At 46.5% G+C, this 16,382-nt stretch overlaps 1 protein-coding gene across 1 annotated transcript in view; it reads left to right on the top strand.

Annotated features, from left to right (window-relative positions):
• Positions 1-16,382, top strand: part of LOC146081224 (macrophage mannose receptor 1-like) — a 351,156-nt gene that overhangs the window by 310,629 nt on the left and 24,145 nt on the right. The window contains exons 25-26 of the mRNA XM_083189329.1: positions 3,598-3,763; positions 13,033-13,182. Coding sequence (XP_083045455.1) covers positions 3,598-3,763; positions 13,033-13,182 — 316 coding nt within the window. The remainder of the gene's footprint in view (positions 1-3,597; positions 3,764-13,032; positions 13,183-16,382) is intronic.

Here is a 16,382-nt window from a genome sequence, read left to right as displayed (position 1 = left end):
TGGAAGAGAATGAATATAATCTGTCATTCACATACAAAGTAAGCGAAGACTATGTGGAATATCTGGATTTGATACTATCAAGTGAAGGTGAGAGAATTATTACCAAGAATTTTGTGAAAGAAGTGGACGCTAATTTGTACGTCCACTTTAAAAGTAATCACAAAAGACAATGGAAGACCAACACCCCACTCTCACAATTTTCAAGAATAAAAAGGAACTGCACAGAAAGTTCAGACTTTGAAGAACAAATCAAACTCTACAGGAAAAGGTTCATGGAAAGGGAGTATCCGGAGAGAATTTTGGAAGAAGCGGAGGAAAAAAACAGATCCCTAGACAGAAAAGACCTCCTTAAATATAAGAACAAAAATCAACGTGAAGATCGAGTAAATTTTATCACCACTTTTAACTCACAGTAAAATGAAATCAAAACCATTTTAAAGAGACATTGGAGCATTTTACACACAGACCCTGTTTTAAGAAAAATCCTTCCTTCACAACCTGATATAGTTTTAAAAAAAGCAAAAAGTTTAAGGGATTCCCTAGCACCGAGTATGCTTCAACAAAGGAAAAAAGGAACAAATACTCCATGGGATCAAGCAAAGGGATTTTTTAAATGTACGAAGTGCAATATATGCAAATTTGCACATCCAGAATAAAGGAACTTTAGTAATTTTAATGGATCCAAAAAAAATATACTCTAAAAAATTTGGTGAATTGCAACAGTACCTGGATTATATACATGCTAGACTGTACATGCAATCTGAAGTATATTGGAAAAACAAAACGCCAATTGAAACTAAGAATTCAGGAACATGTGAGGGGAATTAAAAATAAATCAGATAGCCACACAGTTCCTAGGCACTTCTCAAAATATCATAATGGCGACGTAGAGAATATGAAATTTAAAGTTCTGGAACAGGTTAGCCTAGGTCCCAGAGGTGGGGACAGGGAGAACCTGTTATCAAGGCGAGAAATGTTCTGGATCCATGAACATAGCTCTTTAGTACCAAATGGGCTCAATGATAATTATGAGCTGGCCCCATTTTTATGAAAAGAACTACCCCCCCCCCCCCTTTTTTTTTTAAAAGTGATGTTTTTTTAAAAGTGATGTTTTGATGTACTTTTATTGTGATTTTTTTAGTGAAATCTCACAATATGATACTCCGACTCGGTAGCGGTCTGTCGTCACAGAATATCCTCCTTTTAGACAGTAGACTGTCATGTTATCTTATTTTATTACTGCTCTCGGTCTTTTTTTATATATCTTTTTTTATGTGTATCTTTTTATATGTATTTTTTTTACAACCACTCTTGTGTCATGTGTATAGATATATTGTACTCTTTCCCTTCAATATTAGAAGGGATTTTGTTTCTGATGTGAGAAGATCCTAAATTCGTTCAGCCTATAATGAGGGTACCCAAAGGTTTCAGTAATTTCATGGGAGGGCACTGTGACCTACAAACCCCATGAATGCACTGGACTTAGGAACGCTCTTGTTGAAAATATGTTTATGTTTATTTTACAGTATGCCCAAATTTTATGAATATACATATGGGAAACACGCATTGTAGAATGCATTACAAATGGTTACCATGGAAACTGGCCAGCGGAAGCCTGCAATAGGGAGAAGTATCTCCGTGGATAGCTGAATGTGTGTCAGATCTACCGGAAGTCTCATGCGTGTCATGGAGACTGCGAGGTCCTCCGTATTCATTATGGGATCAATGGGGCTTATGTTTGAAGCAAAACAATCCCGGAAAAGCCGGAAGTGAAGCCGCACTGCCGGAGGTGATGTGCGGGTCAAAGGCACCAAAAAGGGGCATGTCATGCATTCCATTCAAACGGAAACCGGAAGTGGGGATCGCAGTGGCGGGAATCCAATTCCAATTAGAAACCCATTTAGAGAAGTATAAATAAGAGCTTGGGAGCTCTTGGGGGTCACTCCTGATGAAGTCCAAGCCTTGTTTGGCGGGGGATGAAACGCGTTGAAGGGACTCTGGCTCTATGGTGACGATGAAGGCCTGACCTCACCAATACTCCAGACACTCCAGATAAGCTTTTATGTTTTTATACACTGTACGGGCATTTATTGTCATCTCTTTGCATGAATAAATGTTATGTGTTACAATATCACGCTATTCCGATTTCCTTCATTTCATTTATATGTGCTTGTTGGGGTTATCGTGGACCTAAGAAGGACCAGATTGTCCAGCTGTATTCCAGGGGCATATTGTGAATTGAGCTACACTAAGAGTGGTTTGGAGACCACCAATAACGGTACTTGTGTACAATTTGGGGTGTTTTTCCACTAAAGGTGAAGGGACCCATCTTTATAATTAACATACTGCACCAGAAGGCACCCATCTCACTCTCTTTCTAGATCCTTATCACAAGGAGCAGCCACTCTAGAAAAAGAGGAACTGGGCAAACTTATTCCTGAAGAAAGGACATTTAAGGCATCTACATAGACAATTCTACATAGGGATAACACTTGGCGCTGGTACCACCACTCCACTGAATAAATATATAGATAGATAGAGAGAGAGAGAGAGAGAGAGAGAGAGAGAGAGAGAGAGAGTGATGGTGGTAGCAGCACTCCAAGCCATATACCACCACTCAGTAAGCAGGTGTCTTCCTGTTTGTAATGACCTAATGTAAAAGCTGTGTATGGTGGCACTTATATGCCGTTCCAAAGGTTTTTCATGCCCTGAGGAAATAAATTTTTTTTTGAAACATTGGTATCTCTGCCTCTGCCTCTGTTTTATTACCGAGTGCTGACTACACAGCTCATATTCTGTGTGTGTAGATAGATAGATAGATAGATAGATAGATAGATAGATAGATAGATAATTACCATAATCCACAAAAGAAAAAGCAATACTTAGATGGGTCACCCCACGGAAATGCCTGTGAAGATTGCAGCTTACCAAGCGCCAGAGAACCCGTCCTGCCGAATACCCACCCCATACCACCGATTCCCCTCGCAACCATGCAATGAAATGTGTTTTATGAAAGCACATACCCTCGCATGCCGTTGCTGCAGGAGAAATCATTCGATGGACGGCGACCACCAGATCATTTCTCCTGCTTTTGCATATAAAAGTCAGTCTGAACTATTTTTAATTGTGGGTACCTGGCTGAAGACGGGGCGGGCGGCTGATGACATCCTGTGATGTCAGCTGCCCAGCCCCGGCAGGCATCAGCCTGCACATGTTCCCATGGGTGACACCTTTCTGCGCCACCGCCTGCCCCTGGCCCGCCCCTATCCATGGGAGTGACTCGGCGACTATGCAAGTCACCGAAGCTGTTCGCAAAGGGTACCTGCACATGCGCATCAAAGAGCTTGCATGTGCGTTCCCCTAAACATCGTAACGGGGCCGAATGTCGGCTGCAATGGCCAGAGATGGGACTGTCAATTCATGGAAGTCAATTTATTAAATAGGGATTAGACTAAGTAAAACAGAGTTAGAAGACAGTTTTTCGTTCCTTTGTTTTATGAATCAGTAATTCCTACAGTTTAGTAAATTACCATCTATCATTTCTTATAATGGAAAATCCTCTCCAGCTATTGTTTAACGTGTCCGATGCTGTTTCAGACTGACAGCCAGTTCAGGTGGATTGATAATTGGAAGCTGCTGTACACAAAATGGGCTCCTGAGGAACCGAAGGAGACATACGCCTGTGTCTATATGGATGAGGACATGCAGTGGAAGACATCACGTTGTGATGAGAATTATGCTTCAGTATGTAAGCAATCCAACGGTAAGATGCTAAGAACCCATTCAACATTTTCTCTGCAATCAGACAAACAAATCTAATTACATGGACCCACCAAGGTATTTGTGTAGCCTAGAATACAGACTTTAATTTCTACTGTCTGCAAAAACATTTGAATTCAGTTAATTATGAATGTGGACAAAATACAAAAGAAGCTGTTACTGGTACTTGTTTCCTAGCACGGCGCCCACGATTTTAATCTTATGCCATCGGGTCTATCTGATCGCATCGCATGCGACCCGATCGCATCGCATGCGATCAGACACGATTTTTTATTGTACATCCACCCTGATGGGTGATTACTATGTTAAATGCACCCCCAGACCCGATTTTTCATTGTACAGCCACCCTGATTGGTGATTACTATGTTAAATGCACCCCCATTGTTAACGCCACCCCCACTATCAACACCAACCAGAAGCGTGGCGAGCGCAGCAAGTCCGCGAGGGGCGGCAGTATGCATCCTCCGACCTTTTCATGCCCCCACTATCCACATCTGCGTGGAGTTGATTTTCTATAGTGTGGAGAGCGCAGCGAGTCACCAAGCCCAAAGCGTGGCGAGTGGACACATATGACTTCACATGTGATCCGTGTCCCCACGCGGGGCTCGCTGCACTCGCCTTGCTTCGGGCTCGGTGGCTCGCTGCGCTTGCCACACAATCTAAAGTCAACTCCACGCCAACATGGATAGTGAGGGTATGAAAAGGTTGGAGGACGCGTACTGCCGCCCCTCGCGGGCTCGCTGCGCTCGCCACTCTTCAGGTTGGCGTTGATAGTGGGGGTGGCGTTAACAATGGGGGTGCATTTAACATAGTAATCACCCATCAGGGTGGCTGTACAATTAAAAATCGGGTCTGGGGGTGCATTTAACATAGAAATCACCCATCAGGGTGGCTGTACAATTAAAAATCGGGTCTGGGGGTGCATTTAACATAGTAATCAACCATCAGGGTGGCTGTACAATGTAAAATCGGGTCTGACTGCGTCGCATCGCATCGCGATGCGACACGATTGTAAAATTGTACAGAAAGCTCTTAAAACCCTAATATCGGGTACCATCGCATACCTTAACTAATGGTATGCGATGGGACCCGATGGGCGCCGTGCTAGGAAACAAGTACCCTTATTTCCCATAAGATATATTGCATGCAGGTTGGAGGACGCGTACTGCCGCCCCTCGCGGGCTCGTTGCGCTCGCCACTCTTCGGGTTGGCGTTGATAGTGGGGGTGGCGTTAACAATGGGGGTGCATTTAACATAGTAATCACCCATCAGGGTGGCTGTACAATTAAAAATCGGGTCTGGGGGTGCATTTAACATAGTAATCAACCATCAGGGTGGCTGTACAATGTAAAATCGGGTCTGACCGCATCGCATCGCATCGCATGCCATTGTAATGGCATGCGATGCGACACAATAGTAAAATTGTACAGAAAGCTCTTAAAACCCTAATATCGGGTCCTATCGGGTACCATCGCATACCTTAACTAATGGTATGCGATGGGACCCGATGGGCGCCGTGCTAGGAAACAAGTACCCTTATTTCCCATAAGATATATTGCATGCAATTTATCAACCTGACCTGACAAATCGCATGCAATTTATCTTACTGCTAACACATGTACCATACAATTTATCTGATGGGCTCTACTACAGGGTTCAAACTTTTTTGAATCATGGCACTCTAGAGTATCTATACCTGCAGTGGCGTAAGTTCAAACCAGCGGCCCGGAGGCGAAATAACAATGGTGCCCCTTCTTCCTTCAACACCATTGCAGTCTGGCCAAATTAAAGATCACATGGCCACATATGAACACACGCAAATCCACATACACAGCCTCATATACACACACACACACAGCCACATATACACACACACAGCCTCATATACACACCAACACAGCCACATATGCACACACACACACAGCCACATATGCACAGACAAAAACTCCCCACACCCTCAAAGCCACATATGCGCACACATACACAGCCAAACACACAAACAGCCACACACTGAAAAGTGATCCTGGTGTGTGCCTTACTGTAAGCACTCTGTCACCGCCGAGGCACATCCGCCAGCCCCTCTTCCATTCTCAACCTGAGCAGTGACAGCGCGGATGAAGGAGCTGGGGTTGTTCAAGCGGGAGACGGGCACGGACAGCAGGACTTTCTCTGTCAGGAGGCAGAGTTTGCCAGCAGTGTCACTCAGACCGTGCCCCCGCCTCCTGACTGCCGAATCCTACTGCTCGATCAACTCCTACGATGCCGCCGCTCCGCGTCCTGTCGCTGCAGAGCTTCTGATGTAAGTGACTGGGGCACCGGAGGCAATGGAGATGGTCGTGTGCCCCCTTAAGTTCAAACGCCCGGCGGCAACCGACTCCGTTGTCTCCGGTACTTCCGCCACTGTATACCTGCCACTACACTACTCATCCCTCTATACCCAACAGTACACTACTGACCCCTCTATACCTGCCACTACACTACAAACCCCTCTATACCTATCACTATGCTACTCACCCCTCTATACCTGCCACTACACTACTCATCCCTCTATACCCATCAGTACACTACTGACCCCTCCATACCTGCCACTACACTACTGACCGCTCTATACCCATCACTATGCTACTCACCCCTCTATACCCGCCACTACACTACTGACCCCTCTGTACCCATCACTATGCTACTCACCCCTCTATACCTATCAGTACACTACTGACCCCTCTATACCTGCCACTACACTACTGACCCCTCTATACCCTACACTATATTACTGACCATTCTATAACCTACACTATGCTACTGACCCCTCTGTACCCATCACTATGCTACTCACCCCTCTATACCCGCCACTATACTACCGACCCCTCTATACTGGCCACTACACTACTGACCACTATATACCCAGAACTACACTACTGACCCCTCTATACCCTACACTACACTACTGACCCCTCTATACCCATCACTACACTACTGACCCCTCTATACCCATCACTACACTACTGATCCCTCTTTACCCACCACTACACTACTCCCCCTCTATACCCTACATTATACTACTGACCCCTCTATACCCTACACTACACTACTGACCCCTCTATATCCACCACTACGCTACTGACCCCTCTATACCCATCACTACACCACTGACCCCTCTATACCCGCCACTACACTACTGACCCCTCTATACACATCACTATACTACTGAACCATCTATATCTGCCACTACTCTACTGACCCCCCTATACCCATCACTACACTACTGACCCCTCTATACCCGCCACTACACTACTGACCCCTATCAGTGACGGCAGGCTCCAGCATCCCCAAACAGAAGATCCACAGGTAGCCGTGGGACTGTCTCCTCAGGGCGGCAGGCATTCAGAGTGTGATGCCCCCCCCCCCCCCCATCTCTCTGCCCATCTCTCTGTATGACCGTGCACCCATCCGCCCTCCCGCATATATACCTGTCTACCCGGGCGCCCCTCTGCTGCGGTGCTGCACTACTGCTCTCAGCCAGCAACACCAGGAAATGCTCGCTAGCTGTAGCAGCAGCAGTTTCTGATGTCCGGCACATTAGTGTGAGCCGCCGATCAGTATGAGGTATATGGGCAGAGCTGAGAGGGTTATGGGACACACATCTTCAAAAAGTTGATGATAGAAAAATTAAAGACAATGTTTAATAACAGCAGTTAGGAGCAGCAGCTTCTTATAATGGGGAAGGAGATTATGTTCTCTATCTTGTCTCAACTGCCGTTGCCCCAAACAATCACAGTCCCACACACACACACATACACTAATACACCTAGACTGCTGGGACACACACACATTCTGGGAAAGAGGGTGTGGCAAATCAAAAGTGGGTGAGTCATTGAGCATAGTGTACCACACCATATACCCTTTATACACAGAATGCCCCCATTAGTTTTGCTTACACATATAATGCCCCTGCAGTGCCACTTATACAGTATGCAGAATACCCGCTTACATACATACATAACACATACAGTATACTGCCCCTTGTCCACTTACATACAGTATTTTGTAAATCACCCCCACACACACATACACTACACACACACTTTGTATACCTTATGCCTACTACACCGCCCTCCTCTTATATACTTGCAACCTAGCATAGCCACTCTCCCCCTTTCTTATTATAATGCAACATCTTGATGCTATTTAAATACCATTTTTGCCTTGCTTGCTTGTGGCTGTTCCTCATCTTGCAGGGGCAGAACTAGCTGGTCATGGTCAGGCAGAACTTGAAGGGTAGCAGACACAGAGTACAGCTGGGTGGTGGCTGCCTTTGCGGCTGAGCTGTTTTGTATGGCTGTCAGGGGCAGTGGCTGCACCTACAGTATCGTCGGCTCTGGCCGGAGTGGCTCGCTGAGAATCATCACTCTGACTGTGGGCACACCAAGCAAGTGATGGGAGAGGAAGGAGTTCTAGTTGCTGGGGAGGACCACATCACACTGCTGCTGCATGTACACAACTGCCGCCCAGTGACAGAGCAGGATGGGCATAGGCAGCTGTGAGATGGTGGGAGAGAAGCAGCAGTGCCTGGTAAGAGAGCAGGAGATGGGGGGTGATCCCGCCAGGATTTCCTTAAGGTGCCCACACACTAGAAAGATCTGCGATCTTAAGATGTGCGCATAAATTAGCCTTCAAATCTTTGGTCTGCCCTGGACCAAAGATTTCAGGCAAGCGCACATCTTTACCAAAGATTTTTCTTAAGATCCCGTGTGCGTTCCTATGGATCTTTTGTTAAATCTTCTGATCTTTTGTGCAGCACGTAAGATCAGAAGATTCAGCTAAAGATCCACGGGAGCGCGCATTGGACCGATAACGGCCAATTTTCGACCGATTATCGGTAAATATCGTACGATATATCGGCCGATTTACATCAGAAGCTGGGCGACATGGGGGGAGGGGAGAATTCAACGCGTGACAGTGGATCACCGTGGCACACCAGTTTTAGCTGGCCCTTTTGCTCCGGCCCTATGCCGCCTAGCGTCTGACATTACATAGGAAATCCTGGGTGCACCGTGAAGCGTCCAAGCTCACAGCGGGATGAGACTGCTGTAGCATAATGACAAGCAACTCAGCCGCTTGTCACTGTGCACTGGTAGAGGGCAGTGGGACAGTCAGGATTGGTTTGCGGGATGCATCCAGCCTGTGGACCGTATGTTGCCCACCCTGGTCTAGACCATTCTGAGCAATCAGAGCGCTGGAAATTCCTCAGGGAAAGTGCATTCTATAGCTAATCAGGACCATAAAAGGGCTAGAGCATTTGATAGCCAATCAGAGAACTGGACATTATGTGACCTATTAGAACATGAGGCAGTTCATGATAGAGCCTAAAGGTGCTCACACACTAGAAAGATCTGCGATCATAAGATGTGTGCATAAATTAGCCTTCAAATCTTTTGTCTGCCCTGGACAAAAGATTTCAGGCAAGCGCACATCTTTACCAAAGATTTTCTAGAGATCCTGTGTGCGTTCATATGAATCTTTTGTTAAATCTTCTGATCTTTCATGCAGCACGTAAGATCAGAAGATTTAGCAAAAGATCCGCGGGAGCGCATATCGGACCGAAATCGGCCTAAAAAATCGTTCTAGTGTGTGGGCACCTTAATAAATCGTGACCAAGTGTTATGAGAAAAATACACTAAAATAAATGCATTAAATATGTTTCATACTATACGCTCCATTTTAAGTTACAGTATATTAGGAGCCTGCACGGATCAGTCAGATAAAAAAAAGTATAAATAAATTAAACTGCACGTGGTCCCCCCGCATGGAAATAACCAGCTCCAGGCTCATTGAGCCGGTCCCGGTTGCAGAAATACAGGGGTAGAATAATGTTGGGGCCCCCAGTATTTCTATAGCCAACACCAGGTTCATGAGCCAGCCCTAGATTGGGTCCACTTTGATCCAAGTAGGCAATCCAGGGGTTAAAAAAAAAAAGATGGTCCTGACACCATTCGGACTGAGGAGCTGCAAGTGTGTTTACAACTGATGCCCATCCCCCCTACTTGAGGGATTCCCCAGTTACATAATTTACCAGGTCCTCTCTCAGTCAATCAGCAGCGGTGATTAGCAGGACCATAGACAACCATGTTCAAAATTTAACATGTCTATGGTGGGAGCCGCCCAAAGCAGCCCATGTCAAGTTTTAACGTGGGCATCTATGGAGCGGTGCACAGTCAATTAGCTGTGGAGCCCTCTGTGAGCCTGTTGATGGTTGGCTGATGGAGGACCCGGTGAATGACGTCACCGGGGTATTTCTCAGTTTAGGGAAGGCACTGCTATTAAAGCTGCTATACAGCTTCTCAGTCCATATGGTTTGGGGACCCTCTGTTTTTTAATTTATCCCCTGGAATGCCGATTTGGATTGAAGAGGACACAATCTATGCCAGAGGAGTTGGTGATTATAATTTCCTTTCACAGTTACCCATATATCATTTTACTGAAGAAGATGACTGGCCCACGGTGGAACCTATATGTATATAAGTATGTTTGAGTGATTGTATTATGTATTTAAGTTTTGTTTTCTACAGTGTATGTGTGTGTTATTTCACTATTGGTTAAGTTGTAAGACTACAAGTACCAGCCGGTCCCATAAATGCACCGCATGCTTGGACTTGTTGTTCTCCACAACTTAACCCAGTAGTTTCTTATTCTATTTTTCACACATTAATTTCAGCCTGGTGCCCACTGCCCAGGGGCACCGTAGACAGCCCCAGGCTTTAGCCCAGGCTGGGGGGGGGGGGGGGGGCTGGAGGGGGGGCACTTTATTGGGGTCCCCACTCCCCCAAGGTCCTGGTCCGGGCTCACCAGTTCAGGGGTTAATGCTTTGACCGGGGGAACCTTGCTTTGCCCAGCTGTGACATTAGCCTCTGGCCAGGGGCTGGCTGGCAACTTTTAGCCTAGGGGGCAAGTCCAGAGCACTGGCCCATAATCAGCCAAGTAACCGCCGGAAGGAATGCTTTTGCGCGCCGTAGGCGCGCCGAAAAATTAGGGGCGTGGCCTATCATAAGGGGCGTTGCCTGTACCATGATTGTATTGTGTACCTGCAGATTGCACATTTTAGCGAACCTTGTAATACCCATTACACATAAAGCCACATGCCGTAATGCCAATTACACATTATGCTGAACACCATGATGCCAGTTACACATTACGCCCAACACTGCGATGCTAATTACTCAATACACCGCACACTGTGATGCTAATTACACATTATGCTGCACACCTTGATGCCCATTACACCCCATACTGTGATGGCAATTACCCAATGCTCCCCACACCGTAATGTCCATTACGCCCCATACCATGATGCCCATTACACCGCACAATGTGATGTCCACAGTGCCAGATATGCCCCCACAGTGCAAGATATTCCGCCACAGTACCAAATACACATATGCCCCCACAGTGCCAGACACAAATGCCGCCACAGTGCCAGATATTCTGCCACAGTGCCAAATACGCATATTCCTCCACAGTGCCAGATATGCCCCCAGAGTGCCAGAGACACATATGCCCCCACAGTGCCAGAGACACATATGCCCCCACAGTGCCAGAGACACATATTCCCCCACAGTGCCAAAGACACATATGCCCCCACAGTGCCAGATACACATATGCCCCCACAGTGCCAGAGACACATATGCCCCCTCAGTGCCAGAGACACATATTCCCCCACAGTGCCAAAGACACATATGCCCCCACATTGCCAGATATGCCCCCACAGTGCCAGAGACACATATGCCCCCACAGTGCCAGAGACACATATGCCCCCACAGTGCCAAATACACATATGCCCCCACAGTGCCAAACACATATGCCCCCACAGTGCCAGACACATATGCCCCCACAGTGCCAGATACACATATGTCCCCACAGTGCCAGATACACATATGCCCCCACAGTGCCAGATACACATATGCCCCCACAGTGCCAGATATGCCCCCACAGTGCCAAATACACATATGCCCCACAGTGCCAGATACACATATGCCCCCACAGTGCCAAATACACATATGCCCCCACAGTGCCAGATACACATATGACCCCACAGTGCCAAATACACATATGCCCCACTGTGCCAGATACACATATGTCCCCACAGTGCCAAATACATATATGCCCCCACAGTGCCAGATATGCCCCCCACAGTGCCAGATACACATATGCCCCCACACAGTGCCAGATATGCCCCCACACAGTGCCAGATATGCCCCCACACAGTGCCAGATATGCCCCCACACAGTGCCAGATATGCCCCCACACAGTGCCAGATATGCCCCCACAGTGACAGAAACACATATGCTGGGGTGAGGGAGGGGGGGGGGGGAGAGCGCTTACCCACTCGCTAGCTGCGGGCCGTGCTGCGGCTGGATCAGCTTCTCCAGCCCTCCTGCGCTGGCCGCGGCTTCCAGAACACGGCCGCGGCTACAGGAAAATGGCCGCCGGCCTCCTGCACTGAGAACATGTCCTCAGTGCAGGGGGCCGGCGGCCATTTTCCTGTAGCCGCGGCCGTGTTCTGTAAGCCGCGGCCAGTGCAGGAGGGCTGGAGAAGCTGATCCAGCCGCAGCACGGCCCGCAGCCAGTGGGTGGGTAAGCGGCCCGGGGGGCATATGGCACTCTGCCCCCCGGCCCAGCCCGCCCCTGCCTCTGGCTGTTTGATCCCGGTGCTGGTTTACAAAATACAGGGGGGGGGACCATTATTCATTTTGTCCCCCATATTTTGGGAACCAAGACTGGCACATGAGCCTTGTTCTGGTTATAGAAATACTGGGGGACCCCAACTTTTTTCTCTCCCTGTATTTCTGCAACCAAGAAATAATGAGCCGAGGGTATTGCTAATTTTTAAATTAATCTTTTTTTACACAGAGCAACATTGAACGGATCTGAATAATCCATGCGATACTGCCACATCTTACGTATTTGGGGCTGTTAAATACGCCCACCAAATACAAACTGAGAAAATACGAATTAGGTTAATAAGGCAGATTAGTAAATTTGCCCTATTCACGATTCGTATTTTCCCCGGAATATGGCCCGGAATATGGCCAATCCTAGTCATATCCATTTGTACCACGGATCGGCCATATTCCGGCATCTTCATAAATTCCCCCCCTAGACTTTATCTGATCCAGTGTATGTGCTTCTTTGTCATAGTACATTATTTAATTTTACATCAACCTATGATAATTCTATGTACTTATTTAATGTGTGCAGCTGTCGCTCCCACGGACCCATGGGAAAAGCCTGGAAAATGCCCAGAATCAGCATCAAATGCTTGGATACCCTTCCGTGGCCACTGCTATCTTTTTGAATCATCTAACACACAAACCTGGTCTCAAGCATCTGTGGAATGTCTTCGTCTTGGTAAGCAGTAGCATTATCTATTAGGCCCCTTTCAGCAACATTCACATTTTATTTTCTCCCATCATGTTTTCAAATCAAAATTGATATACAGTATATGGAAATTATGTATGACACAAAATACTATGTTATGTCAAACTATAAAGACCCCACAAGAACTCTAAAGCCCTGTACACACTGTGTGATATCGTTCATTTTATTGCCTAGTGTGTGGGGCCAACGACATATGATGCTCGTTCCCATGAGACTAAAGGCCCGTACACACTGGGCGACTTTGAGCTGACTCAAAAACAGCAAGTTTGAGCGGCTTTCAGCTCAAAGCCGCCCAGTGTGTATGCCCTGGGGATGAGCGGTGAGCGCTGCTGTGTGCTCCCGCAACATCGCCAGGAACCACTCATCTGTTGGTTATACCAGCAGATAAGCGGCTTTCAGGGCGGCTTTGGATAGCACTGCGCTATGCAACGCCGTCCTCCCACCCTCCGCCGGGCAGGGGGAAAGCCGCTTAGTGTGTATGCACTGAGCGGCTTTCCCCGCGCATCATTGCTGTCCATACACACTGGGAATAGTCGCCCAGTGTGTATAGACCTTAAGTGGTGAATATCTAACGCTCTATATTGACCCTGATACTGTACATAGACATGCATGCAAAATAAATTACAATAATTATTAGTGAATCTTGACACACCCCTGTATATGTGTATGGTTGGTGGTTGGTCATTTGTATTCATATATTTTTATTAAATTTTATTTGTTTTAATCCAATATATTTTAATTAGATTATCATTTGTATCGATAGCCAACTATGCCTAGTATATTCTGACCAGACATTCACATATAAATTACCTCTATAGTAAGTATCACTGCATAAACCAGCTGGTTCTCCGACCCCTTGCCTGTTTCCTGTTTACATCCTGCTATCTAACCACCACCCCCTCGCTTGCACCTCTTGTAATCTGTCTGTCTCCCCTTCCTACTAGATTGTAAGCTCCTCCGAGTAGGGCCCTCTTCCCTCCTGTTGTCAAAGCCCACTTCTCTTCACATTTCACTCACAGCTCTCCTTTACTCCAACACTCAGTGACCATCTTCATCTGCATACTCCTCTCCATCATTGGCCTCAAGCCTCTAGTTGTATGTTGATTGAGTCCTCACTACTTATATCCAAGCTGTAATGTGTATTGATCTGTGGCGCTCTTTATTTGTACTGTATTTTTGTTATTTATTCAATGTTATGCCAAGTTTTGTTTCCCTGTATTGTTCCTTTGTACGGCGCTGCGAAACACTTGTGGCGCCTTATAAATAAAATTATAATAATAATAATAATAATAAGTATCAGTGGTGTATCTAGAAAAACACATACTTCACTCATAATTTGCTTAGATGTTATTCAGTTCCACATTTGCATTTAGGTACTTGTGTTCCCAAAACAAATATCCATAGGAGGTTAAACCTGATCTTTGTCAATGCTAGACTACCAATAGGGCATCATTTCACATGTCTTGAAAGACTATTCTGCTCGATACGGTGGGACCGTATACGGGCGGATCGGGGTTTTTTTTATCTGCGCATGCGTAGCTTTCACAATGCACAGGTGCGGCGACCTCACACCGCTCACAGACGGGTCTCTCCGTGCGAAAAAACCTGTCCGCAAGAGTATGGTCATTGTGGGCGGCATGGGGGCGTTTTTAGGGGAGCGCCCGGAATAATGAGGAAAACTGGGCGTAAACATGGGCGTACACGGGGGTGTGCACACAAAATGCATGGTGCCACAACCGCTCGATCGGCGAACGCACCATGCATTTTGGGCCAAAAACAGGCGGACGCCAAAGATAGCTTCAGACCACCCCTAGAGATACCGTATGAGAGAGGACGCCTGGTGCTGCTAATTAACGCTGATTACTACACCTGAATGTAATAAGCAATGCTGCAGCCTATTAAGTGAAAACCATGATTTCACTACCTGCATGCCACACACAGCCCTCAAACACATTGGAAGCTTATCTTTCTACACTTCTCTACATGTAAAGATTGTTTCAATTTTAGGTAAGATTCATTCTAAGGCCTGCTTACATATGTCAGGGTAGTTATTTTATAACCATCTACACCCATTCAGAAAGTGTTTTTGTATACTTTAAAAAGCAGGACACTCAATTCACAGAAGTCGACATGTATCAACTTTTTCACTGTAACACCAACATAACTTTATTTAAAAGTAAAACCAATGTGGGGACACATAGATAGTGATTAAAATGCAACATTAGAACATAATAAATATACATGTAATGAGGGTTAAAATGTTGTTTTATTAGGGTGTTTATTAAGGTAGACAATTGAGTTAATATAAAACAATTATTGAATAACAATTAGAATAATTAATTAATTGTTTTTTTTAATTATAGTTGAAAGGCAAGATTTGCAGTGTCATATATGTGAAGGGTATGCCACCGTGCACGGACGTACGCTCACTCTCACGATCGGTGACACACGAGTTTTCCATTGAAAAAAGGCGAGACCCATCCATGCACCGTGGCGTACGCTCTGATATACGGAAGATGTCGGTGTGAAAACGGACGAGACCCGTCCGTATACGGTGGCGTACGCTCTGTTGTACGCAAGTTAACGGTGTCTAAGAGGAGACCCGTCCGTGTACGGTGGCGTACGCTCAAGTGTACGCCACTCCCCATTGTCGGTGTTTGTGACTGTCCGTATGCGGCTGTTCTGTGGGTAGACTTATGCTCACCGTCCGCGTACGGGAAACGTACGGTGAAACTGCCGTACTTACATTGCACCGACCTAACCAGAATAAGGCCCTATGTATGGAAGATATTTTAATTATATTAGGTCTGTGTTCTAAGAACATAATATTAAGTGTTCAAGTCGTTCTGCCAACACATTGGGCACCGCATTGACATGGGACTAGCTAGATAACATATGAACTTGAGCAAGATAATTTGGTACTTTTTACCTAGAAGGGCGCCCGTCGCGGGCATCGCGGGTACATTTATGTCTGGCCGCGACACGACCGACGCGATGCCCGCGATTTCCCATTGAAACCCATGTTAAACATGGAAATCGTGTCGGTCGCGTCGCGGCCGGCCATAAATGTACCCGCGATGCCCGCGACGCGATGCTCCCGATTTCCCATAGGAATCAATGTTAAAAGGCGCGATGGACCCGATTTTACTGTAAAATGGCTCAATGGACCC

The sequence above is a fragment of the Crinia signifera genome, chromosome 5 (assembly GCF_055691185.1).
Source record: "Crinia signifera chromosome 5, ASM5569118v1, whole genome shotgun sequence".
Taxonomy (NCBI): Eukaryota; Metazoa; Chordata; class Amphibia; order Anura; family Myobatrachidae; genus Crinia; species Crinia signifera.
The sequence above is the reverse complement of the archived record's forward strand: the minus strand, read 5'-3'. Positions and strand labels throughout refer to the sequence as shown.